The sequence below is a fragment of the Macaca fascicularis genome, chromosome 10 (assembly GCF_037993035.2).
Source record: "Macaca fascicularis isolate 582-1 chromosome 10, T2T-MFA8v1.1".
NCBI classification, from domain to species: domain Eukaryota; kingdom Metazoa; phylum Chordata; class Mammalia; order Primates; family Cercopithecidae; genus Macaca; species Macaca fascicularis.
The window spans coordinates 14789516-14816769 of record NC_088384.1 but is presented as its reverse complement, the minus strand read 5'-3'; the positions used below and the strand labels follow the sequence as shown (position 1 = coordinate 14816769).

Genomic DNA, 27254 nt, shown 5'->3' with positions numbered 1-27254 from the left:
CCCCTGATGGCTGGGACCCCATCTCTGATGGAGCAACTTCTGATACCCAACTGAGGCTTAGTGCCAAGGACTGGCATCAAGAAGTGGATTCCTGCAAACCTGGCACCCGAGGGTCCACTTCCTTAATTTCTGTGCAGCTGGGAGGTGAGGTAAGAGGAAGTGTGGGTCACAGGCTAGGCCCAGAAAGCCTGGAGGAGGAGCCTCTGCCAGAGTGGAGAGAAGCAGGCCTGAGCCTCCCCAAAGGCAGCTCTTGGGGACTCCCAGGACCGCAGGCTGAGACGAGAAGCAGGGTGGCTGGAGGAAGTGAGAGGTGAACTCAGCCTGGGACTGGCTGGGCGAGACTCTCCACCTGCTCCCTGGGACCATCGCCCACCATGGCCGTGGCCCAGCAGCTGCGGGCCGAGAGGTGAGTGCCGGAGTGTGGCCGCCCCCGGGCCTTCTCACTGCTCCTGATAGGCCTTGGGGAAAAAGGCCAGTCCTTCTGCAGTCCCTGATCAACATGAGAGGCTGGGGTTGAGTCAGAACCCAAATACTCAGAAATGCAGCCTCTCAGAACTGCTTTAAGGAAACTTTGAGCTGTGGCTCACCACCCTCAGACACAAATGAGAACACCGAGGCTCCAAGAGTGGGAGTGACTTGCCCACGGTCACACAATGAGTGACTGGCCGTGTCTGGAGAGAAATGCAGGTGTCCTGGGTCCCAGACTGGGGCCCTTTGCCTCACATGGGGATCAGCAATGACTTTCCATCTTCTATGCAAACAGAATTCACAGAATCTGGCTTGTTCTTCCTCTAATCAGGGCTTGCCTCAAATGTCACCTCCTCTGAGAAGCCTTCCTGACAGCCTTTACCTCATTGCTGTCTGACCCTTTGCCCTATTTCCCTTTTCTGCCTAGTTCTTATATTACTGGAATAATATTACATGCTCATTTATTATTTTTTTCTTTATCATTGGCTCCCCCATGAGAAGCAAGCTCCATGAGACATTTTGTCTGTTTTGATCACTGCTGTATCCCTAGAAGGTAGCTCATCCTTGTTGAGCACCAGGACCAAGGGCTCAATAAATGTTGCCAAATTAATGAATAAATGAATGGATGGATGGATCTTTGAGGTGAAAAATGTCTTAGATTCTTCTAGTCCAACCTTGCCATTGTACAATTTAGAAATCTGAGGCCCAGGGAGGATAAGAGACTTACTCAGGGTCACAGAGAGTGACTGGCAAGGCTGGGGCTTGGAGCACAGCCTCACCAGCGTCTAGCCTCGTCGCTTGGGAAGTGTTTTCAGAATTCTTCCTTAGTAGCTAGGCCTGCGCTCTGAGCTACAGGGGCCCTAAGGACACAGAACCTGGCCCCTGCACCCCCTGGACTGGAACAGCAGGTGACCCCTGTTACCTAGGTGGAGGCCACTCGGGGTCACCAGAGACAGGCCAGGCTGGTGTGGGCCTACACGGGGAACAGAAGGCCCACGGTGGGGCCAGGGGCTGGAAGTAGAACCTGAGGGGTGTGTGGGGGCAAGGGCAGCAGAAGCAAATTCTTAGAGGGGAGCCTGTGTGGCCTTCCTGAGCCTCAGAGCAGGGTGCAGGAGCTGGGTAAGGCTGTCCGACCTCAATTCCTTCCTCCCCACACATGCTCCTGGTGGACCCAGCTGCACGCAAACTCGAACCTTCCGGAAACAGCAGCTGTTTGAGGCTTGGGCACTTCCTGCTTTCCGGGGTACAGGGTTCAGGGGATGACGCCGAGAGCTGGCCAGCAGCACTGTGTGCTCCCTCCCCTGCTCCCTGTCCGCTTTCAGTTGCCTTCGCCCTCAGACGGGGAGGGACTGCTTTTCATGAGGCCTTGAGCCAGGTACTGGGGACACGGGTCTTCCTGTACCTCGAAGGCCTTATCTGAAAGTGAGCCTGGATTATTCTGCTTGAGGTCAAAGCAGAGAGTACGAGGAGAGGGCACAGGTTGGCGCAGCAGGACTTTCTAGAACTCCAAGGCGAGACATCCAAAGATGGGGAGGGCTGCCTCAGGGGTGGCAAGTTCGGTTCCAACAGACATGCTTTGAGCACCTACTGTGTGCCAGGTGCCAGAAAAGCTGCCCTGGCTGCCCTCCAAGGATTCTTCCAACCTCAGCCTCCCCCGGGTCAGGCTTCAACGCCTCCCCCAGGCCAGGCTCCAAAGTCCGTGAACTACGCGAGTGTGTCTTGAGGCAGATTGTCCTGGCCCAGCAGGGCCTGGGTGAGGTCCCTAAGGGAGCGGATACTCCGGGGGACTTCCAGTTGGGTTTGCTGCTCTTCTTGCCTGCCCCGCAGGCAGCCAGGCCATTCTCATGCTGCCCATCAAAAAACTCCACAAATGCAGACGAGAGTAGTGGCCGTGTATTGAGCAGTACTGAGCACCTACTGTATGCCGGGCTCTGTTCTGGGCATTGGGATGTAGGGTGAGCAGAGTCCCTGCCCTTGTGGGGATTTTAGGGCTGTGTTTGTTACAGATGGGACTGCAGGACCACCCGGAGACATAAGTTCTTCTCCTGTCCCCATTTTACAGAGGAGGGAAGGAGCGGAGCACAGGGAGAAATCTTCCCAAGGGAGCTTGATCTTCTTGTCCCCAGTGCTGTGACCGTGCCTCGAGCATCTGCCAATGCGTCTGCGAGGCATCAAGGCGCCTCATGAGCGGGCCCTGCCTGTCTCTCCGGCTGGTCTCTCATCACGTCCCGCCTCCCGCTCTGTGCTCCAGCCGTGCTCAGCTCCCTGCAGTTCCCTGAACTTGCCCCTCTTGCACAGCTGTGGCCTTTGCACTTGCTGTTCCCCCTGCCTGAAAGGCCTTTTATGCCATCCTGCGACCAACTCCTCTCTGCTTTTCCCGGCTGACCACTGGCGCTGCTCCTTCTGGGAAGCCCTCCTTGACCACCCTCAGCCCAAGGACGCCCTCTGACAGCACATGAGCCTCCATAGTACAAGCTCCTGCTCCCAATCTCTCCTATCTGCTGCGTGATTGATTCTTTGAGGGAATAGAATCATGGCCATGCTCCTGTTATAGTTCAAAATGCCATGTGCTTTTCCTTCCCAGCACTATGCCCATTTGAATTATGTCATTATCTGTTTAGTGTCCAGCATCCCCTTCCTTTCTCCTTGGAGCTGTGAGATCTGAGGAGCCCATATGTCTTAATGGGCTTAGAACAGTGTCTGGCCCACAGGCAGTGCCACATACAGGTTTGCTAAAATTATAATTAGTTTAGATGGGGACACAGGCCGAGATGGGCTGGGATTTTTTTTAAGTTCACACAGCACGTTGCTGGGAGGCTCAGAGTGCGGGGCAGTACGGCAGTGTTCAGTAACAGATCTCTGGAGTCAGACTACTACTGCTTGGGCTCAAATCCCAGCTTCCCGACTTTACTTGGGCTAAACTTACCGTGCCTCAGTCTCCTGATCTGTACAAAGGTGACACTGTCTTAGAAGAGCACCTGGTGACCTCAGGAAATAGGTAGCTGTCGTTCTTATTACCCAACCTGCCTGCTGCCCTGCTCAGGGCCTTTTCTACCCTTCAGGTTCCTTCCCGTGCGCCCCCCACCCCCACCTTCCTACCGTATCATACTGCAGAGGAAATTACCCAGGACAAGCACAGCCTCAGGGGAGAAAGTGGAGGAGGAAGCTTCTCCCAAGGGTATCACCGAGGGAGCAAGTGTAGAAAGTGAGTGGGGCTGGGCGGGGGGATTTCCACTACCTGCCCACTGCTACCCTGAGTCACCTCTGGGTGGCAGCCCCCTGAGTTCTGATGCAGCCTCAGATTCCAGGTCATGTGGGTCCGGCGTGGACTGGAACTAGGGTGTGTAGACTCCTGAGGTCCCAGCCAGCTCTGGGGTCTGGGACTTGGCAGCCTCTGCAATCCCCCCTACCACTGCCACCCCTGCCACTCTCTCCCGTTTCCCACTTGCTGCACCAGAAGAATCATAGCTACTTCTTGTTTTTTCCTTGTCTGTCTCCAAGTGACTGAACTCAGTGACCCCTCAGAGACTCCTGGTTGTGCTTTCTCCCACTCCTTGGAAGTCTGTTTCCTCTTCCCCTATCTGTCCCTCAGACCCCTCCTCTGTTCCCTGGTAGCTCTTCACCGTGTCAGGAGCGGGGGTCTTAGCCACAAGCCACAAGCAGAAGATTATTCCTACCTCGCCCCTTTTAGCTGAGACCTCCCATGCTGAGATCCTGAGCTATACAACAGGCCTCTCAAATTAGCATGCCCCAAACTGAGTCCATCAACCCTGCCCCCGCATCCTGGCCAGAAGTGTGGGTGTCTCTCTTGACAGTGCCTTTTCTTTTACCTCCACATCCAAACAGTACCCAGCCTCTCCCGATCGTAACTTAGGAACAACAAGAAATCGGTAATGTGTCTGTTGGAAATGCATTAGGCTGCAGGGAATGGAGGAACTGACGATGGCTTAAACAAACAGGAGATTAATTATTTGGTCACCTAACAAGAAGTCCCAGGAGGCCGAGGTAGGCAGATCACTTGAGGTCGGGAGTTTGAGACCAGCCTGGCCAACATGGTGCAACCCCCTCTCTACTAAAAATACAAAACTCATCTGGGTGTGGTGGCTTGCCCCGTAATCCCAGCTACTTGGGAGGCTGAGGCAGGAGAATCACTCCAACCTGGGAGGCGGAGGTTGCAGTGAGCTGAGCTCACACCACTGCACTCCAGCCCGGGGAACAGAGCGAGACTCTGTCTCAAAAAAAAAAAAAAAAAAAAAAAAGTCCAGAGGTAAGCCATAGTTGGTTCTGTAGGCCAGTGACATCAGGACTAGCACCCAGAGATTCCTTAGGCCTTTCTCATGTCTTGCTTCATGGAGACAACATAGCTGCTGTAGGTCTGGATGTCACACTTGCTTCAAGACTGCTTTCAAAGGGGAAGACCATGCTGAGCCTGTTCATCCCTTGGGATCAGGAAAGCAAGCACTCTGGGGAGTGCCCCATAGAGAGACTGCCTAATTGTGCCCAGGTTGGGGAAATCCTCAAAAAGGCGATGATATGTGAGCACTCTAGGGAGGCCCCTGCACCAGGCCTCCTCTTAGGTCTCATTGGCCAGAACAGGTCACATGGTTGCTCCTAACTGCAAGGGAGGCTGGAAAACAGGAGCTGGATGGTGATGTTTGGCTCAGATCCATCATGGTGCAATGGACAGCAATGTGTTAGACTATAATTTGGCTATTGCTATATGGCTGCCAGCTTCCAATTCCTGCACTCAACGTGGCCACCAGCTTCCCATTCCTATACTCAATGTGGCCGCCAGCTTCCCATTCCTACACTCAGTAAGGCCGCCAGCTTCCCATTCCTACACTCAGTAAGGCCGCCAGCCTCCTATTCCTACACTCAAGGCCTGGACTGTGTCTTCTTGTCTCCATATTCCCAGGGTCAGTGGCAGGACCTGGCCTGGGAAAGGGTGCTAAGAGACGAATGTTAGATCCACAACATTGGTTTGCTTTGCACTCTACCTCATATCCGGTGGGCCCACAAAATACATCAGGGTGATAACCAGGATTTCTTTTCCTCTGCTACGCACAGTGACTTTGAACAGCTTCCGGATGATGTTGCCATCTCAGCCAACATCGCTGACATCGAGGAGAAGAGAGGCTTCACCAGTCACTTTGTAAGAGAGACTCCTGGACCTTCACCCTAGAACCTCTGAACTTCCACCCAGCTGACCTCTGAACCTTGTCCTCTGACCTCTGAACCTCCAATTCTCTGATCTCTTAACTTCTGTCTCAGTGGCTCTCAACAGGACCAATTTTGCCCATTTGACATTACCCTGGGAGATTCTGATTATTGCATCTTGGGGCAGGTCTATTTCACATCTAGTGGGTAGAATCCAGGGTGCTGCTAAACTCCCCACCATGCACAGGACAGCCCCGTCCCCGGCAAAGAGCTATCCGGCTCCAGCATGGTACTAAGGTTGAGAAATCCTGATTGCGTCCTTTGACCTCTGAACCTCCACCTGGAGAGTCGGGGGTGAGGGACTTTAGTGTTGCCCCCACAACACCCCTGTCATATTCAGACACAGATGGAGGGGGCATCCTGTACCCGCAACACAGCCAGGGGTAGGTTCACTCTGCACCACGACCTCCAAGGCATGGCTCCTCATTTCTTGGGCCTGAGTACGTGTTTGGCCTATTTCCAAGGGCTCTTGCCTCTAACACTAGGTCTCACTTCCTCTCTTTTTCCAGTTTGTTTTGTTTTGTTTTTGTTTTTTAGCAAAGCTTGTCTGCTTCTGGGGCACCAGCCTTTTGACTTGACACGGGTCTCCTCCAGAGACCCTTCTGCATCCTTATCCTCCTCCCCTTTTCCCCTCCGCCTTTTTTTGGCTTCTGCTCCTGGCCCCTGAGCCCTCCCCACAACCCCTGTCCTCCTTAGGTTTTCGTCATCGAGGTGAAGACGAAAGGAGGATCCAAGTACCTCATCTACCGCCGCTACCGCCAGTTCTATGCTTTGCAGAGCAAGCTGGAGGAGCGCTTCGGGCCAGATAGTAAGAGCAGCGCCCTGGCCTGTACCCTGCCCACACTCCCAGGTAGGCAGCCACTCCTGTCCTGCCGCTGCAGAGCTGCTGACTCTCCTTCCTTCCATGGCCCCTGACACTGTTCCGTGATTTGATCTCAACCCCAGTGAAAACTGTTCATGTAGTTTATAGCCCCCACTCCCGGCAGTGATGGACTGCCAAGCCCTCTCCCCACGGCTCCCCCTGCCTCACATTGTGGCTTCCACCCCAAGCACTCTAGCCTCACAGCCCCGGAGCTCTGATGACAGTGGTGGCCACTCGCTCCTGCTGTCCACTACCAGGAGGCCACAGTCTGGAGCACGTCAGCACCCGGCCTCCCTTCCTTAGAGATAGGAATCCCCCAGTCTGGTCCCTAAACACACTGACTCACCTCCCTGCCTGCCCTCAGCTTCCTCCCACGAGACCAGCCCTCTGACTTCATAGTCTTGGCTTCTAGCGTCCCTGTGGCTCTCCTTCTTCCCCTGTCCTGCCAGGAAGTTGGGTAGCCTCACACCTCTGCTTACAAACAGTCCCCTCACCCCCTGGTCTCCTGGTCCTTCCTCTCCAGCTGGATCCTAACATCCACCTTGGACAGCGCCAAGTTGCTTAACACCTGCCCCGTGGGAGGAAATCCCATCACGAATGGGTTACAAGGGGGTGGTCTCAGTGGCGCTCTTCATGCCCTGCAGGCCAGAGACAGGGACCATTGTCTCCCTTCCCCAAGCCTCAGGGCTCCAACCCCACCTCCGGCTTGTTTTTTCTGTCCCTGTCTCTCTGTCTCAGCATATGACCCCGCTCCTTCTCATCCAGCCCCACCAAGGAACTTGAAGCTCCCCCCAGGAGTCTTGCCTGCTCTAAGCCAGCCTCCCGTCTCAGGCTCCATTACTTTCCCTCCTCTCTCTTTTGGGGCTTTCCCCTGACAATCTACTCCTCCTTTTCCTTGTATATTCATCTTCTCCTTGATATACCAACTTCCTCTGCTAAGCGTCTCCACAGCCTCAACCCTCTTCTGTCTTTAAACAATCCTGAGCCATGAAACAGCATTCTTACAGCAAGACTCCCTGAGCCTCCGTGCCCCCAGGGCCCCTAAAGATCTCTTTCTTCTTCCTTTGGCAATCACATTCGCACACTGTCTCACGTTGGCATGGCCATCCTCCCAGCTTGGTTTAGCTCTGACTACTCCACAGAAATTCCTCTCGGTGAGGTGAGCCATGACCCATCGATTCTGGCTTCCATGACCAGTGCCAAGCCTCATCTTCACACCCCACTCCTTCCTCTGTTAAGCTTTCTCCAACCTCCAGAGGCACCAGTGTCTCCCAATACCCTTCCTACCTTACTAGAGATTCCTTCAGCTTCTCTGTTACAGAATCAACCTTCTCTGCTGCTCCTTGGATGGTGGGGATCCTCTGAGCGGACATCCTCTGTCCCCTGCCTTGTCTTCTCATTCCAAACACTCACCCTGGCAAACTGACCCATGTCTGGGACTTTAATTGTCACCTTCTTGCTCCTAACTCCCAAATGTCTAGCTCTAGCCCAGTGCCTCCTACCGCCACCACCACCACCTCTGTCCATCTCCTGGACACCAGGAGCCAGGCAAGTTTCAGGCTTGCTTCCTCCTGGGGGTTCTCTAGGTGAATGGTTCCACCAGTGCACCCACCTGAAGGCACCTGGAGGAGACATTTGTCTCTTGGTAGCCCATCATATTTCCTTTTCCTCCAGAACAGTCTGCCTTGAGCTTGAGGAATTGTTCATTCATCCACTCAACAAATGTTAATTCATCTGGGCATGATTCTAGACCCATGGTTCTTAACTATGGTGGTATGTGGAAGTGCCTTGAGAGATGGAAAGAATCCCGGTTCTTGAGTCCCACCCCCAGAGATTCTGTTTTAATTGTTCTGGGGCAAGTGCTACACAGTGAGATATTTACAAGCTCCTCGGGCAGCTTGAATGTGCAACCAGTGTTGCCACTGTCCTGGGTGATGGGGGTACAGCTGTGAGCCAAGCAGATGAAAATCCTGCTGTCTTTGAACTAAGAGTCGTGTGTGTGTGTGCGTGTGTGTGTGTATGTGTTTGGATGAACAGGCAGTAAATAAAAAATAAGACAAGAAAAATATCAGCTGGTGATAGCACAACTCAGAGGATGAAAGTTGGGTGGTGCCAGAGTGGCCACTTCAGCGCTGTGAAAAGATAACAGGGAAGAATGTTGAGCCATCGGGAAGGGGCTCCGGCCAGGGTTCCTGGCCTGCAGGGGCAGCCCTGAACCCCGGGGCCGTGTTGGGCCAGGCTCCTAGGACAGCTGTTTGTCTCTTCTCAGCCAAAGTCTACGTGGGTGTGAAACAGGAGATCGCCGAGATGAGGATACCTGCCCTCAACGCCTACATGAAGGTACCAGAGGGTCTTGCCACCTTGGCACGTGGAAGGGCATGGAGTGTTGGTGGGGGAGCCCAAGTACCATCCATGTGTATGGCTTTGGGAACTGGAGCTGGCTCTCTGGCTCTGATGGCCCCATCTTCAATCCCTAAAGGCCTGGTCTGGGGAGAAAAACAGGATGCATCCTTAGGGTTCCGGGGATAGGAGCAGGAGCAATGGAGAAGGTACAGGAGCCACACTTGGAATTGACAAGTCTTCATTTAATGCTCTAAGCCCACAGGTAAATGTCTATGCCAGGTGTTAAGATACAAAGGTGAATTCCATACAGAGCCTGCCCCCAAGGTACCCACTGTCCCATGGGAATGCCAACAGGTGGATCATAAGATCACATGGAGACATATGTGTGCCTCCATCATGGGGGTGTGGCCAAGCAGGCCACAGGTTGCTCACATAGCATCTTTGTGCAAACTAGAGAAGGTCTCCTCTGGAACAACACACCCCCTCACCTGAGCATGGGCTGGATTTTAACTACACTCATGGGTCTTGGCTGGGGGTCCTTGTGTATTCTCCGACCTGCAAACTCTGCATCTCTATGAGATGGGAGCATAGAGGAAGGAGTATCTTAAAGGCAGAGGCCAAGGTGGTCCGGAAAGGACTTCCACTAGCCAGAGCCATCCAGGAAAGGGTCAGTGTTCCTCCTGAGGTGGCAGTGAGTGCACCATCACTAGAGGCCTGATAGTGACCTCAGGAAGCTGGCAAGGGAAGCCCTCCTCCCAGCCCAGAGGCGTCCTCACGGCTGAAGAGCACTGGACTATAGGGTCCTTTAATCTTGACTCTGACATTGACTGGCTGGGTGATTTGGAGTGAGTTGCCCATCCTCTCTGGGCCTTGGTTTTCACACTTGTGAAATGGAGCAGTGCCCTCTAGTATCACAGGAGTGAAGTTGGGATCTGTTGACAACAGGATGAGAAAGTGCTTTGTAAACTGTGAACCTGCTTCCAGAATGTGAGAGATCTTGACTCTTGATGGAGGAAGGGAGCAGATGGAGGGCAGAGGAGGTGGGAGGAAGGAGGAGAGAGCAGGTAGCTGCAGGAATCCTGGGCTCTGAGCAGGGAAGAGGGAGGGAGGGAAGCTGAGTGGGCTCCAGCTGCTCCTTCAGGGTGGCTGAGGCTCCACCTTTCTCCCCCAGGGCTAGAATAGGGGAGTGGGCTCTGGAGGGAGGGAGGGAAAGAGGAAGAGAAGGTAGGAGGTGAGGCTGGGGAACTGGGGCTCCTCATTCCACACCTGGTCTTAGCAACCAGCAGCCCAGAGGATCCATCTCTGCCTCTTTGTGTCCGATTGGGTTCCTGGAAGTCAGAGACCATTCAATGCAGGAATCTTTGCCACGGCCACCCCATCCTGTGCTTGCATACCCTCAGAGACGGGGAGCTCACTACCACTCTGCCCTGACCCAGGCTGCTTGTCTGGGCAGCTATGAGAAAAGCCCAACTCTCCATAAGTCCTACCCACTGGTCTCACCCTGCCGTCATGAAGAATGTGAATCACGTGATAATGACAATTGCCTGGAACTACGTGAAGAGCTTTGACTGGCAACCGGAAAGCTCTTGATACACGTTTATGGATACATGAATAATCTTATTTAATTCCCCAGTAACTTGTGAGTTAAGTGTGACAGAGCAGTTAGGTAGGTGGGATGAGATTTGAACTCACATATCTGTGACCCCAGGGTTTCAGCTCTTACCCACTGTGCCTCATTGTAATGAAAATGACAGTAACAATGATGATATCCAACTTTGATGGGCACCTGTTATACACCTGTTCTAAGGATTACGCATATATTTACTTATTTAATTCTCACACAATCCCACGAGGGAGAGGCTATTATTGTCCCCATTTTATTAATGACCATCTGGAGCCAGGTTTGCCCAAAGCTACACAGCTGGTGACAGGAAGAGCTGAGATTCGATCCCAGGAGCCCCTGGCTCCTGAAGCACCTCCCAGGCTGTCCCCATATGACAGCCTTTTCCTGACTCTGCATTGCCAGTTCCTCTCGGACAAAGTTCCCCGACCCCACCTCAACCTGCTGCCCCCATGAGATCCTCTGCAGGGCTCTGGGTGCCTCTGGGGCCTCAGTACCCAAAGCCAACCTCAGTGTCCCCAGACCTGTGTGCTTGGAGTTTGGTGAGATGACCCCGCCAGGCGCTCGGTGCTCGCGTCCTCACAACTTCAAGGTCTTTGCATCGTGGTGGGTGTAACCAGCTTGGATGAAACAAGGACACTAGGGCTTAAGTCTGGGTCCTGCCACTTAGCTCTGCTCTTCAGGGCCAGGTACTTCCCTCTCCAAGCCTCAGTTTCCCTAACTATGATATGAGATAAAGTATCAGGAAGCATTTTGTAGGCTATAATGCCACCAACTGTTGTTAATTTGGGTTATTTTGGGAGCCCCCACCCCCGCCGACTGTTGTCTCACCTTGAGCTTTGGGTAGCTTTTAGTGACAGACGGCTCTGGGTGCCCCAGCTCTGTCCCCTGCTAGGCTGTGTGGTCTTGGGCAGATCCCTTCACCTCTCTGATCCTAACTCATGGGATGCCAAGAGATGGAGCAAGGGCATGCATGTGATACCCACCTGGTGAAGTCACCACAAAGTCATGTTACTTGTCATCTCCATTTTTGCTGTTTCTGGAAAACTTTAAGTCTTTTCTGAAGGGACTCTTCTCAAGCCCCTGGTCCCTCTCCTGACCTTGGACCCAGAAGCAGAGCTTGTGAAGTGTTACCTTCAGCATGCTGAGTTTTCTTATTTTTTTTTAAACAACGTGTTTCTGTTATCAGGCAACATGCATTAGTAAAGAGAGGAGGGCTGATGTCAGGGCTCGGGGATGGGACATCCGGGCTGGGGTGTCCAGATCCTTCTGCTGACTACCCCACTGGTTCTGCTGTCTCACCCACACAGAGCCTGCTCAGCCTGCCGGTCTGGGTGCTGATGGACGAGGACGTCCGGATCTTCTTTTACCAGTCACCCTATGACTCAGAGCAGGTGCCCCAGGCACTCCGCCGGCTCCGCCCGCGCACCCGGAAAGTGTAAGTGACCAGCCCCTGGGCTTCCACATGGCCAGAGCCCTGGGTCCCTGCTGGAAAAGCATCTCTTTTCCCTGAAAGGAGAGAAGGAAAATACAGATCAGCCATATCCCTGGACACTCCAGGGTGATTTGGTTTATTCAATGGGTTTAGAAAGTAGTGTTCAGGTTTGGAGGGACAGAGGGTGTGTGCCTCTCAATGTGATCATAAGGACTGGAAGACAAGGACTGGGATATTGACTCTGGAGAGTCTGGTGCCACAGCAACCACTGGGGATGACCCAGAAGCTCTGGGTGCCTGGAAAGAATTGGGGCCAGAGAGGAGGGAAGAGCTGCCTTATCCACAAACATTCTCTGAGCAGCTCTGGGAATGCCTTCTCCTGGTGTGTTGGAGCTCCGTGGGGCCAGCTGTGGCTCTGGTTGTATCACGCTGGCCTCCAGGGCACACTGCTCCTCCCTTATTCCAAAAATCCCATCCCTCCCACCAAAAATTCAGCCACTCATAGACTGCTTGACTTCCAAAGCCCAGGTTGCTGCTACTAAGAATTCTGGAAAACGCAGGACGGAACTCCTGAGCTCCCCACCAGCTCCTCCCTCCGCTTCCTCCCACCAATGTCTCCAAGGGTCCTCTCCATGCCTGGCATCTCCCCTCTGCACACAGTCAGGTGTGTCTTAATTCCAGCTGTGCCACATGGCAGCCACAGGCCCCAGAGCAAGGCACTTCACCTCTCCAACCTTCAGTTTCCCTCCGCTGAAAAATTACAACGGTCACATTTACATCAGAGCTTGATTGTAGGGAGCAGAGAAACAAACAAATCTGAACACTTTGGCAAGTGAAAGGCATGGAATGAGCATGTATCCCCTTCCCCACCTGCTTTCTGAGCCTGGCTTCCTGGTCCATAAAGAAGGGAGAACAACCCTACCTCCAAAGTGGTTGTGAAGATTTGGGGACAAGTGTGCCTACCTGGAGGAGGAATTGCAGCCACATTTCAGCATCTTCTCTCTCCCCCGCCTTCCCAGCTCCTTGCAAGGGGCTCCTCTGGACACAGAAGCAGGAAGCTGGGCCCTGAGAGAATCACACGGCTAACAAGCCCCTCTTCTCTCTCCACAGCAAAAGCGTGTCCCCACAAGGCAACAGCGTTGACCGCATGGCAGCTCCGAGAGCAGAGGTATCCCCCACCCCCGTGCTGGCCAGGCTCTCACACTTTGGGCATCGGCCTTGGCCCCCCTGCCAGCCACTGGGCCTCTCCTGCTGGGCGCTGCTGTGTGCCTGGGAGAGTGCTGAGCACCTGGAGGAAGGAAGGGGTTACAGCCTCAGCCTCTGCCACTGGGCATTCCAGAGCCCAGCTAAGGGGAGGGAATGTGACCAACGTGCGGAGCCAGAGGGGAGCGCTTCCATCCGTATGCTCCTCCGGTCAGTTTGCCTGAGCCTCCTCTGAGTCGGCCCTGCCTTAGGCATGGAAGCCGCAGAGATGACTCAGACAAGGCCCAGCCTGCGATGAAGCCTGGGGACCAGGGTAGGTCTCAGCCCAGAGAGTTCGAACCCTTCCGTGTGTGCTCACCCCCACCAGCTCTGGAAGGAGCACCCAACCTAGAGTCAGGGAGACCTGGGTTCAATTCCCAGCTCCTCCACTAAAAAATGAGATGGCCTCAGACAAGTCGCTTATTCTCCCCGAGCCTCAGTTTCTACATCTGTAAAATGGGAGACTAAAGTATGTAAGGCCCTTCTGTAGGAACTCAGTGAGTGTTTTCTCCTTCCCTCCTTACTGCATGCTTCTCCTCAGGCTCTATTTGACTTCACTGGAAACAGCAAACTGGAGCTGAATTTCAAAGCCGGAGATGTGATCTTCCTCCTCAGTCGGATCAACAAAGACTGGCTGGAGGTGAGTTCAGAAGTGAGGATGGAGGTGAGATTAGAGGTGGGGTTGGAGGTGAAATTAAAGGTGAAGATGGAAGTGAGGGTGGAGGTGAGATTGGAGGTGAGGATGAAGGTGAGGGTGGAGGTGAGATTGGAGGTGAGGAAGGTGAGGGTGGAGATGAAGCTGGAGGTGAGGATGGAGATGAGGGTGAAGGTGAGGATGGAGGTAAGGGTGGAGGTGAGGATAGAGGTGAGATTGGGGGTAAGGTTGGAGGTGAGGATGGAGGTGAGATTGGAGGTGAGGATGGAGGTGAGCGTGGAGGTGAGATTGGAGGTGAGGGTGGAGGTGAGATTGGAGGTGAGATTAGAGGTGAAGATGGAAATGAGAATGGAAGTGAGATTGGAGATGTGGTTAGAGGTAAAGATGGAGGTGAGGACAGAGGTGAGGAAGGTGAGTTTGCAGGTAAGGATGGAGGTGAGATTAGAGGTGAGGATGGGAGTGAGTTTGGAGTCGAGGATGAAGGTGAGGTTGGAAGTGGGGTTAGAGATGAGGTTGGAGGTGAGGTTTGGAATAAGGATGGAGGTGAGGTTGGAGGTGAGGATGGAGGTGAGAATGCAGGTAAGGTTAGGCTGAGATTAGAGGTGAGGCTGGAGGTGAGGTTGCCTCAGGCATTGTGTGCTTCAGAGACTGAGGACCGTCTCAGAAGGCCTCAGGGAAGAGATGCTATCTGAGGATAGTCCTGGAGATCCAGGCAGGTTGGGGAGCCTGCGGGAACACAGCCTTTGGGGAGGCAGATGTTCGGTGGGAGCAGAACATTCTGGAGCTCATGCACTTGTCTTTGGTTCTGACCCTGAAAAATGGGCTGCTTAGGGCAAGTAAGTTCACCTACTGAGTTTAGTTTCTTGGTCTGCAGTAGGTGTCTCAGCAGGGGCATTATTGACATTGGGGCCAGATGGTCCCTTGTGGGGTTGTCCTGAGCATTGCAGGGTGTTCAGCAACATCCCGGCCTCTCCACTAGATGCCAGCAGCACTGCTAAGTTGCAGCAACCACATGGCTGTCCAGATAATTTGCTCCTGAGCGGTGAAATCGCAGCCACCTGTGTAATATGGGACAATGGTACACACCCTGCCTGCAGCAATAAAAGCTGCTGATGAAGAGCGCGAACTCAGAGTCAGCCTGTTTGGGCCATTTCCTAGCTCTGTTTTTCACTAGCTTTGTGGACCTTTGGAAACTTGCTCAAACTTGTGGTTTCCTTTTCTGTAAATGTTTCTTCATCGGCTTCCTGGAAGGGGTAAAGGAGGTGGTAGATGGCCAGGGCTCGCCCCAGAGCCTGAATGTGTGGCGCCTGGCCAGGTACTAGGGTCATTAGAAGACCTAAATGAAACTTCAAAGCCAGGGCCTTTCCCAGTCACTGCTTTGTCCCAGCATGGCCCACAGAAGGGCTCCGTTCTCACTCAGTGAGTGGAGGTGGGAAGTGGCTGTGTTGGGCCTTGGCCTGGGGCCAGCCTTTCGTATTAGGTCCTGTCTTCAGACTTAGTGCTCCTGTGGGGAGTGCCTGAAGGAGGTTCTGGGACAGACCCAGAGGCGGGGTCAGCCCCCGGGAGTCCCAGGACCTCTAAGAGTTGGGTTGGGTCCCTGGCATCCAGGCCCTGGAGAGGAGCTAGTAGTAGCCACTGGTTTAGCCAGTTTAGCAGTTTCCATTTTACCCTAATCATAGATCTCCATCTCAGGAATTCAGGGCTCTTACAGCTGCCTGAGGAGTATCTCTGGGTCACTTTCTAGAAATAGAAAACATGTATTGCCTTCCTGTTTTCCGGAAAGTCCTACTTATCAGTTCGCTAACTAACTGCTGGCCTCAGGGGCAGGGAAGGAACCACCTTGAACCTTGGTTAATATGTTTGCAAAATGGCATGTAAATAATCCGTCTTCCATAGGGTTGTTGTGAAGATGAACAGAACACGTGCCCAAAGCCCAGGCCGTGGCCGGGTCTGGGTCTGATTTGTGGCTACGTGGTCTAGAGCAGAGGCACAATTGTATCTGATGAATGAATGAGTGGGATCATCAGCAGGGCCCTTCCTCATCCCTCATCCTCTTCCTTCCATGTTCTATTTTCATCTATAACACCTGCCACCATCCGACTCGTTGGGTAGGTCATTGTTCACAGCGCGCGCACCCTGTCATTCTCCATCGTACTGGAAACTCCGTGGGGGCAAGGACTTATTATTTTTTATTATTATTATTATTTTTTGAGACAGAGTTTCAACTCTTGTTGCCCAGGCTGGAGTGCAATGGCGCGATCTTGGCTCGCTGCAACTTCCACCCCGCAGGTTCAAGTGATTCTCCCGCCTCAGCCTCCCGAGTAGTTGGGATTATAGGCATGCGCCAACATGCTCGGCTAATTTTTATATGTTTAGTAGAGACGGGGTTTCGCCAAGTTGGCCAGGCTGACCTCAGGTGATCCGCCAACCTCAGCCTCCCAAAGTGCTGGGATTGCAGGTGTGAGCCACTGCGCCAGGCCCAAGGACTTTTATCTATTTTGAGAGCCCAGAGCCTGTCAAGTGCCTGGTTCTCAAGAAGTCTTTGTTGAATGAATGAGTGAATGAGTGAGACAAAAGCAGCTTTCTATATAATCCAGACCCTGACATATTGTAAAACCCAAATATAAGCCTTCTTAGAAGTGACCAGCTCAGTGAACTTCCTCGCCTTCTCTCCTCCCTCTACAGAAGAAGACCAGGACCTCGTCTGCCTTTCCCCGTCATTAGAACGGGGCTGAGGGCTCCGAGGTGTGGCTCTGCTGCCTCTCCTCTCACCAGCCTGGCATGCCTTCTCTTCCTCTGCAGGGCACTGTCCGGGGAGCCACAGGCATCTTCCCTCTCTCCTTCGTGAAGATCCTCAAAGACTTCCCTGAGGAGGACGACCCCACCAACTGGCTGCGCTGCTACTACTACGACGACACCGTCAGCACCGTCAAGTCTGTGGCCTGGGAGGGAGGGGCCCGTCCAGTCTTCCTGCCATCCCTACCACCGCCACCTCTCGTATCACCCTCTCTTGGGTCCCTCTCCCACTCCAAAGCCCCCAGTGGCTCCCAGATGAGCCACAATGCTGTAACAAGACATCAACGTCCAGGGTGGCCTGGCCAGCCTCATTCCCCTTTTCCCCACCCCACACCCCACTTCCAGCCTGATGCCTCCTTACCCCAGCCTGTCACCCCCTTAGAGACATCGCGGTGGAGGAAGATCTTAGCAGCACTCCCCTATTCAAAGACCTGCTGGAGCTCACGAGGTGAGGGACTGGGAATGGGGCTGGGGAGCCAGACACTCTGGAGAAGAGAGCGCAGGGAGAAATGTTAAACACTAGTACGAAGGTGCTGGGGTTTTGCATGTACTTTGTCTTCTCGTTTTATCCACAGCCCAGCCCTACAGGTTAGGTAGCATCTCCCCACTTTAGAGACGAGTGGGGAAGCCGCAGAGAGGTTAGGGGACTTGGCTGAGCTCACACAAGTTGTGGGTTTAGATCCGGATCTGCAGCTGGAGCTAAAGTCTCTCGGGCTAAAAGCCTTGGACTTGAGCCATCCACCCTCAGGGACTCACTACCCGCCCCAGGTCCAGGACATTGCTGGACAGTTATTTTACAGAACAGTAATTGCATTGTTACATTTCTGACTGTAAAAGTTGTACCAACTCATTATATATATATATGTGTGTGTGTGTGTGTATATATATGTGTGTGTATATATGTGTGTGTGTATATATATATGTGTGTGTGTATATATATATATATGAAATGTCAGTAACCATGTCAGAAAGATACGAAGAAGTGAAATCACCTCATATTTTTACCCGCCTCATTAGTGACGTACACTCAGATTTCTTCAGTACTTATATCCCACACACACATGCACACACAAAAGTTACTTTGGCTGCACAAAACCTTTCTGTGGCTACATCATTAATATGGCCATGTGCTTTTACTGGTCTCTTAGGATTTCTTCTACTTTTTTACTACTCTAAACAACGTTGTACAGACCATCTTAGTTCACCTATTTGATGACTTATCTGATCATTTCCTTGTAATGATGCTCAAGAAGTAGATTTGGGGATTAAAGCATTTGCAAGTCTCACAGCCTTCTGGCCCACGTTGTCAAACTACTGGTAGAAAGTTCAGATCAATTTCTATGTACACCAGCTAAGTAGAAGGATGCGCATCTTCCTGCACCCAGGCCAGACAGTTCCTGTCCTTACAAGGTTCTCCTCAATAGCCTCACACAGGTTTCTCTCTGAGGCTTTATACGGCCCTACTCTGTGCCCAGTCAAACCTACTCTTCTTCACAACTCTTAAGCTTTTAGCACATTTATACACAAGACACTTCAGGCTGTGCCACTAATTTCCTGTGAAAGTCTCTTCTCTTTTTTTTTTAAGATGGAGTCTCACTCTGTTGCCCAGGCTGGAATGCATGGTGCAATCTCAGCTCACTGCAACCTCTGCCTCCCGGGTTCAAGTGATTCTCCTGCCTTAGCCTCCTGAGTAGCTGGGATCACAGGTGCATGCCACCACGTCCAGCTAATTTTTGTATTTTTAGTAGAGACAGGGTTTCATCATGTTGGCCAGGCTGGTCTCGAACTCCTGACCTCAGGTGATCTGCCCACCTCGGCCTCCCAAAATGCTGGAATTACAGGTGTGAGCCACCACACCCAGCCTCTTCTCCGTTTTAGGCCTCGATATCCCCATCTGTACAATGGGAGGTTGGATTATTTGGATGACACAGGCTTGTGTCAGGCTCTGACCTTTTCTCACTCCTGGCTTCAGGACATAAAACTTTTTTACCCCCTCTTCCTACCCCTACCCCATGCTTAGGCCCTTTGATTATCCCTGACTTTCCCATGCAGGCGGGAGTTCCAGAGGGAGGACATCGCCCTGAATTACCGGGACGCTGAGGGGGATCTGGTTCGGCTGCTGTCAGATGAGGACGTGGTGCTTATGGTACGGAAGGCTCGCGGCCTCCCCTCCCAGAAGCGTCTCTTTCCCTGGAAGCTGCACATCACGCAGAAGGACAACTACAGGGTCTACAACACGACGCCATGAGCTGACAGTGTCCCTGGAGCAGTTAGGGGACACCAGCAAGAACCTTCAGCTCTCAGAGGAGATTAGGACCAGGAAAACCTGGGGGAATGGGCAGACTTCCCGTCTCTGAGGCCGGTGGACCCATGGGGTTTGTAATCTGTCTCTTTCTACTCTTTACATCTGATTTAAATAAACCATTCCATCTCAACGGGGCAGGCTTCAGGGAAAGAGTGTCTTTCATGCGAGTAAAATACAATTTAATGAGCATCCACGGGGAGGCCATTTATATCTGGCAGGGGCCCTGGCTCTGAGACCTCTGTCCTGCCACCCCATTTCCTTGCTCTGTCCCTGTGTTGGGGGGAAACCTGAGGGTCCCCAAGCCATATCCCTTCTCCCTCCCACTGCTCCCCTTTTCCTGCGATTGGCCACCTGCCCCACAGAAGTGATCTGCTCTGGGTGCCCTCCAAAGCCCCACCAATACCAAGTCCTCAGCTGTGTGATGAGGGTCAGGAGCTCTCCTCTGCCTTCCTGTGTCTGCTGCTCTGTGGGGGCAGGGAGGCAGGTCTCGGGGTTGGTTGTCTCCACTGTAAATAGGGGGAGGACTCTGGTCTCATCCAGGAGGAGGGGGACACAAAGCAGTGGGATCATCTTCTCTGAGCTGAATCTCCTATCCTAATCCGCCAAAAATTAAACAGGTGTCACTCCCAGAATGGTGGTGCAAGGAGCTTGGTGGACTCTCTCCCCAGGGAAACAGCGGTTTAACTGATGAGAGATACTTAAAATCAACTGTTTAAAGTCTCTGGAAATTGTTCTAAGGGCACAGAGCACATGGAGAAACAGCTGTTCAAGAAGATCATTAAGGTCTCAGTAAGAAGAGCGAATCAGTGGCATTTGAGACACATTGTGTTCCCGTCCCCCACCCCCAGCTCCATGTGATGGAAACTCTACTCCAGATACTCCACTCTGGATGGATGCAGCCAGGAAGATGGGCTCCCTCATCCCTCAGCGCCTAACCTTCCACAATTTCACCACAGGAGGAATAGGCTACCAGGATCTCTTCTCTCTGTGGCCCTGTGTTGTAGAATCACTATTCCAGGCCATTACAGCAGAGAGGACTGAGTTTCCTACAGTTCCCATAGAAAGCACCAGGAAATTTGGGAGACCGAGACGGGTGGATCAGGAGGTCAGGAGATCGAGACCATCCTGGCTAACACAGTGAAACCCCATTTCTACTAAAAATACAAAAATTAGCCAGGTGCGGTGGCGGGTGCCTGTAGTCCCAGCTACCTGGGAGGCTGAGGCAGGAGAATGGTGTGAACCCGGGAGGCGGAGCTTGCAGTGAGTGAAGATCGCGCCACTGCACTCCAGCCTGGGTGACAGAGCGAGACTCCATCTCAAAAAAAAAAAAAAAAAAAAAAAAAAGTACCAGGAAATTGAGCTTAAGCAACAGAAATCGATCGTCTCACAGTTCTGAATGCTAAGTGTCCTCCACAGGAGGACATGCTCCCTATGAAATATGAAGGGAAATCCTTCCTTGCCTTTTCTTAGCTTCTGATGGTTTACCAGCAATGTTTGGTGCTCCTTAGCTCATTGGTGGATTGCTCTGTCTTCACATGGCATTCTCCCTGTGTGTATTTACACTGTCTTCCCTCTGTGCATGTCTGTCTCTGCATCCAAGTTCCCCCTTGTATAAGGATACAAGTCATATTGGACTAGGGCCCATCCTAGTGATCTCGTTTTACCTTGATTACCTCTACAAACCTCCTCTTTCCAAATAAGGTCACATTCTGGAGTACTAGGGGTTAGGACTTCAACATGTCATTTTTAATTCCAATATAACACTTCAACCCATGACACTCCCTTTACTCACTCAGCTCCCCCTTCTAGGGCAAGGGCTCTGGAATAGGTGTAGCAGGCTAGGAATGCTGGACCTTAACCGCCTGGTAGGGCAGGGGTTCCATGCTAAGAGGGGCAACCTGAGATCAAGGGATACCGTACTCCACTCCAGTGCCCACTCACAGAGCAGGATGTCACTCCTGGAGAAGCAGGCTGATTTCCCTATCCCCAGATCTGGTGCAGTGGTGCAGAGGTTCTGCCCAGGGAGAGAGTCAGACCTTAGGGATGGATAATTCCACAGCTTTTCCTGAGGGAACTAACTTTATTTGGAAAGCATGGTGAAGAAGTTGGCAAAAATAATGTAAAACTTGGTGGCCAGCAATTAAGGAGGGACTAGATACTAATGCCATCAAGTGAAATGTACGGCCAGAAATTTAACAGAGATCCAGTAAAGAAATAACCAAGAATAGTGGTTCTAGGACTATAGTCATCCCTGAGGACACAGAATATTGTGCTCCCGTGCCAGGCTGCACCCACACAGCAGACATCAGAGTGAAAAGTGTGGCAGACTTGAAATCATTCCCTAAACCACATACAGATCCATCAGTAAAACACACTAGCTCAAGAGGCTGAAGCCTAACCTCTGACCAAGCAATGGCTGAACAATAAGCTAATCTGACTCAGAGGGGATTCTTAGGAAGCCAGGGTTAAAAATAAAATTGCACTCATTTCCTGGTGGTCTGGAAGACCGCACGCATGCCCAGGCTGATCACTCTTAGGAGTGACTGGAGAAAGAAACGCTGGGCTATCAGTTACTGACTGAACATGGGGCAAGCTTGAACCCTGAGCTGTGAAAGATGTCTCCAAACCACATTCACAGCCGAAAGTAAACGGTGAAACCAATCTAACTGAAGGGGCTTAAGCACAACTTTTCATCAACAGGTGATTTATGCAGACCCAAGTGCAACCTCTAGGAAGCTAGGATAAGAGAGAAAAAAAAAAAAAAAAAAAAAAAAAACGAGAGGAAAAAAATATGAGCAGAGGAATCATAAGCTGCACATTGTAGGGGAAACAGACCTCACAAAATTAGTTCTGTGAAGTCACTAAACAAGTAAATAGATGACAAACCAAATAATAACAACATTAAGCCCTGTAAGGAATAAGAGAGCAGCATCTAGAGTTGCTACAAAATATTACCTAAAATGTTCAGTTCCTGATATGGTTTGGATCTGTGTCCCTGCCCAAATCTAAAGTCGAATTATAATCCCCAGGTTGAAAGTGGACCCTTATGGGAGGTGTTTGGATCATGGGGGTGGATTCTCATAAATAGTTTAGCACAACTCCCTCCGTGCTTTTCTTGTAAGAGTGAGTGAGATCTGGCCATTTAAAAGTATGTGGCACCTCCTCTTTCTCTCTCTTCCCCCTGCTCTTGCCATATAAAACTTGCCTGCTTCCCCTTCATCTTCCACCATGATTGTAAGGTTTCCTGAGGCCTTCTCAGAAGCAGAAGCCACTAGGCTTCTTGTATAGCCTGTAGAAACAAGAGCTAACTAAACCTGTTTTCCTTATAAATTATGCAGTCTCAGGTTATTGTTTGTATGTTTGTTTCTTTTCTTTTTTTTTTTTTTTGTTTGAGACTGAGTCTTGCTCTTGTCATCCAGGCTGGAGTGCACTGGCACGATCTCAGCTCACTGCAACCTCTGCCTCCCAGATTCAAGCGATTCTCCTGCCTCAGCCTCCTGAGTAGCTAGGATTACAGGCACCCCCCATTTCACGCAGCTAAGTTTTGTACTTTTAGTAGAGATGGGGTTTTGCCATGTTGCCCAGGCTAGTCTCAAACTCCTGACCTCAGATGATCCACCTGCCTCGGCTTCCCAAAGTGCTGGGATTACAGCCGTGAACCACTGCACCCAGCCAGTATTTCTTTATAGCAGTGCAAGAACAGACAAATATGGTTCCTAACAAAAAATTATGAGAATTGCAAAGAAATAGCAAAGTGTAATCCATACACAGGAGGCAAATAAAAGCAGGCAATGGAAGCTAAAGAAATTGCCTTTGAGGGGAAGATTCAGATCCTGGATGTAGCAAACAATGACTTTATATTAGGAATATGTTTAAAGAACTAAAGGAAACCAGGTTTAAAGAATTAAAAGAAAGTATTGTAACAATGACTTTTCAAACAGAGAATATCAATACAAAGACATAAATGATTTTTAAAAAGAGAACCTAATTGAAATTCTAGAGTTGAAAAGAACAATAACTGAAATGAAAAGGCCACTAGAAAGGCTCAGCATTAGATTCAAGTTGACAAAGGAATGTTAGCAGAGAAAAGATAAGCAAACTGAGAGATAGATCAATAGGGATGATGCAATCTAAGAAAGAAAGGAAGGAAGAAAGGAAGGAAGGAAAGAAGGAAAGAAAGAAAGAAAGAAAGAAAGAAAGAAAGAAAGAAAGAAAGAAAGAAAGAAAGAAAGAAAGAAGGAGAAGAAAAATGAGCAGAGCATCAGAGAAATGTGGAAACCATTAAGTGCACCAACATATGCATAATGAGATTACCAGAAAGAGAGGAGAGAAAGAGACAGAAAAAGGATGAAAAGAAATAATGATTGGAAACTTTCCAAATTTTATTTTTTAAAAAACCACCAATCTACATATCCAAAAAAGCTCAACAAACTCCAAGTAGTAAAATACAAAGAAAGCCACACTTAAACATATCATAGTCAAAATATTGAAAGCCAAACATAAAGAGAAAATCTTGAAGGCAGAAAGAGAAAAATGACTCACCACATAAAAGGGAACTACATTAAGACTAACAGCTGATTTCCTGCCAACCAAGAATCTTACATAAAACAAATCTATCATTCGAAAATGAAAGTGAAATTAAAACATTCCAAAATAAGCAAAAACTAAGAAAATTCATTGTTAAGCAGACTTGCCTTACAAAAAAATATTAAAGGAAGTTCACTTCCTTTAATAATGGCTTTATTTTAACTTGATTAGCTCTGTAAAGACTCTTTTTTTTTTTTTTTTTTTTTTTTTTTTTTTTTTGAGATGGAGTTTCACTCTTGTTGCCCAGGCTGGAGTGCAATGGTGTGATCTCGGTTCACCGCAACCTCCACCTCCCTGGTTCCAGTGATTCCCCTGCCTCAGCCTCCTGAATAGCTGGGATTACAGGCGTGAACCACAATGCCCAGTTAATTTTGTATTTTTAGTAGAGACGGGGTTTCTCCATGATGGTCAGGCTGGTCTTGAACTCCCAACCTCAGGTGATCCGCATGCCCCAGCCTCCCAAAGTGCTGGGATTATAGGTGTGAGTCACTGCACCCAGCTAAGACTCTATCTCATGTAAGATCACATTCTGAGATACTGGGGCTAGAAATTCAACATATCTTTTGGGGGAGAATACAGTTCGAACCATAACGGTGCACTAGAAAACATCCATTCAAGAAAAATTTTAAAAGACCTTGCAAGGTGTGATCTCCCAAACCCAGTTATTTGGCTTCTAGTTTGTTGCCTGACCACACTCACCAAGAAAATGTTCTGCCTCAAAACAACCAGACCTCGGCTAAGATACAGTCTTTGAGGAATTATGAGCCTTACAAGAAGTAAAGGAGTTCTCCAATGATTCTTCCACTCTCCACCAAAAAAACTATGATAGGAGTTGAAACCAGAATACAGAGCAGTTGGGGTGCTGTTTTCTGGAGAGCAGAGGCAGTTCAGAACGCAGAGCCATGGGGAGGCCATGAGGTAGGGAGGCTGAGCCGGGGCTTCTGTGCCAGGCCAAGGTCCTAGATGTGAGAGCTGAGGCAATCCCGAGAGAGTGGCATTCCTGGCTTCAAGCAGAAGAAGAAGAGAGTCTCTTCTGGAGTAACGTATTTCCAGTTTAGGCTGACAGGAGTTACCCTGATTAATATCAAGCAAAAGGCTCATAGTCAAAGATCACCAAATCTCTGTGAGTGAGAACAGGCAGAGGCAATAAACAATAGCTTTACAGCCCCAGGGACTATAGATTATTCAATTATGTGACTGAAATATTTAAAGAAATCAAGAATGTAATCATAAAGATAAATAAGTAAAAAAGAATGAGCAGGCAAATTTTCAGATTTGTAAAAGAAAGAAGGTATGAATGCATCTATGTGTGTGTGTGTGTGTGTGTATACACACATGTACATAATTCAAAAGGTGAGTTGGTGAACAGTCCAAGTTTATCAATAATTCTGATACCATAAACATAGATGGATTCCATGCATGAGTTAAAAGACTGTCAGGGCCGTGCACAGTGGCTCACGCCTGTAATCCCAGTACTTTGGGAGGCCGAGGCTGGCAGATCACTAGGTCAGGAGTTCGAAACCAGCCTGGCCAATATGGAGAAATCCCATCTCCACTAAAAATACAAAAAATTAGCTGGGCGAGGTGGTGCACGCCTGTAATCCCAGCTACTCTGGAGGCTGAGGCAGGAGAATCACTTGAACCGTAGGTTGCAGTGAGTCAAGATCGCACCACTGCACTCCAACCTAAGCGATAGAGCAAGACTCTGTCAGAAAAAAAAAAAAAAGAAAAGAAAAAAAGACCGTTAGATTGAATTTTTAAAAATCTAAATCTATGTAAGTGTCATATATACAAGAGACACACATACAATAAAAGGTTATGGAAACATTGAAAGTAAAAAAAAGTATGAAAAAAGATATTCCTGGAAACCACTAACCGGAAGGCAGCTGGGACGTCTATACAGATTCACAATCTACTTTTGTGTAAACTTGGCACTCAAACTCACTTGGTAGCACTCCTTGCCCCTGAATGGAATAGTTACGCTTACCAGCCATATGTCTCTGCTATTCCCTTATTTTTTGATGCTTTGGGGGGGATGACTTTCGATTTTATGTATAACTGAAGTAAGAACGTGTCAAAATCAGAAGTGAAAAGCTTTTGCTGATAATGAAGCTGATGAAAATTGCATGGGTGGGTTTGTTAAGTAATGCTATCTGATGAAAACCTTGGCTGTGGGCATCAGTCTGCTCTGCAGAATGACTGATGAGGACCCACCAATTACTTACACCCTGTTGACTGTTCTTGGTGCACCACGTGCTACAGGAACACACTGGATACATTTGCAAGTAACTGGAAAAAGCCAACATCCACCATCTTTGTAGGATGTATCCAATTTACTGTCTGTCGGTACACATATTAGACACCATGAGTAACCACAGAAATATTTTCTGACTGATTAACAACCTTTTTCTACCAGTGGTACAGACTCATTGCAAGGATTCTGGCTTGGAAGAAACAACTGTTAGATGTTATCATTCCTGGGAAACTACTATGCATACGTCCTTCCTAAACATCTTGTGAAAAGCAGTTTCGGCTTTTATTTCCCCTAGGGGGATACGTGCATTTTAGCCTGAGTGCAAAGAAGTTTAGAGGAAGGGTAAACACTTTTTTTTTCAGGCTGTGTTCTTGCTACAGTCACAGATTCCATGACTCCCGAAAGAGTCCAGTGTTAGAATGTCTACACAATTGACAGTGTTTGGAATAATGTTGATTAGACATTAGCACGTTCGACACAGATTCTGACTATACTGATGCTTGCAAACAAGTCTGTACAAAAAGGCTTTGGAGAATTTTTTGTGACTTACGAGAAAATGATGACGTAAGACTTCATTCTTGCACAAAATGTTTATCAGCTAAAAGTGGAAATAACTAAGAAAAACCGATACCAAAGAAATGTTGAACACCGTGATTCAGCTATTGTTCATTCTTTGCATAGTGGAGAAGTTGCTGACAAATACGGATGAGGGTTGAGGGTAACTGTGATGATAATGACGACACAATTAACACAGAGTAAAACATTCCCATTAAAAATATGGTGAATATTTAATTAGTTAATTACGGGCCTTGAACAATTCGCCATTAATGGTGAGCAGGAGATAATAGAAAATTACCCAATTAGAAACAGACTTCTCAAGTAGGCATCTAATGCAATAGGACACTGGAAGAAGTCATTAAAAAGGCAATTGATTGCAGTGTGCTTCTTGGTTTGAGGACCCTGTTCCTGGTACATCATGAGATATCCAGGAAGAAAAATCTGGCATTCTCAAGTTAAGGTAATTCAAGGTGCGTTTAATAAAGGGACTATTTACAAAGACGTAGGCAGCACACGGGAAAACCTCAAGGAATAGTTCAATATCCCACGGATAGGACCTCAGACGTGTTACACTCCTGGGCCCAAAGGAATAAAGGGAAGGAGTGTCTACAAAACCTGGAAGGAGGGGATTGTGTAGACATGGCCTCCTTAGAAGGACTGGTGATCTTTGGCTGGTGGGTGAGTTTGACCCAAAGTAACCCTGCTGGGAGGGGATCAGAGGACGAAATACCCCACCTTCCTTCCCCATCCTGATCTCAGGGGAGGGGTTCCCTACTGCCAAGCATAACTGGAAGCCCTAGGGCCAGGCTGTTATAATCCACACAGGTTAGCTTCCCAAGGTAGAGAGCAGGGCAGAAGAGAGCACAGTGTAAATGTGAGTGGGGAAAAATGAAGATCTCTGGCACCCTTCAC

General features: G+C 49.9%; 1 protein-coding gene across 3 annotated transcripts; it reads left to right on the top strand.

Annotated features, from left to right (window-relative positions):
• Positions 1-208: 208 nt before the first annotated feature.
• NCF4 (neutrophil cytosolic factor 4) lies at positions 209-19077 on the top strand. 3 transcript variants are annotated; one of them, XM_005567397.5, is made up of 10 exons: positions 209-406; positions 5536-5620; positions 6382-6535; positions 8817-8887; positions 11822-11949; positions 13056-13113; positions 13729-13827; positions 16645-16775; positions 17021-17086; positions 18691-19077. In XM_005567397.5, exons 1-10 carry the CDS (start codon positions 375-377, stop codon positions 18884-18886), a joined length of 1020 nt encoding a protein of 339 aa, XP_005567454.3. In that variant the 5' UTR covers positions 209-374; the 3' UTR covers positions 18887-19077. The 3 variants fall into 3 exon arrangements, with proteins under 3 accessions (XP_005567454.3, XP_005567453.3, XP_073859934.1); XM_005567396.5 differs by having other exon boundaries at positions 16645-17086; XM_074003833.1 differs by lacking the exons at positions 209-406; positions 5536-5620; positions 6382-6535; positions 8817-8887 and adding an exon at positions 9027-9152 and having other exon boundaries at positions 16645-17086.
• Positions 19078-27254: the final 8177 nt, after the last annotated feature.

Excerpts from the sequence above, each read along its gene's own strand:
- NCF4 (XM_005567396.5), top strand. The coding sequence starts at position 375 with ATGGCCGTGGCCCAGCAGCTGCGGGCCGAGAG. Across the intron at positions 13,114-13,728 it reads TGGCAGCTCCGAGAGCAGAG|GCTCTATTTGACTTCACTGG; the intron begins GTATCCCCCACC and ends GCTTCTCCTCAG. Across the intron at positions 17,087-18,690 it reads GACCTGCTGGAGCTCACGAG|GCGGGAGTTCCAGAGGGAGG; the intron begins GTGAGGGACTGG and ends TTTCCCATGCAG.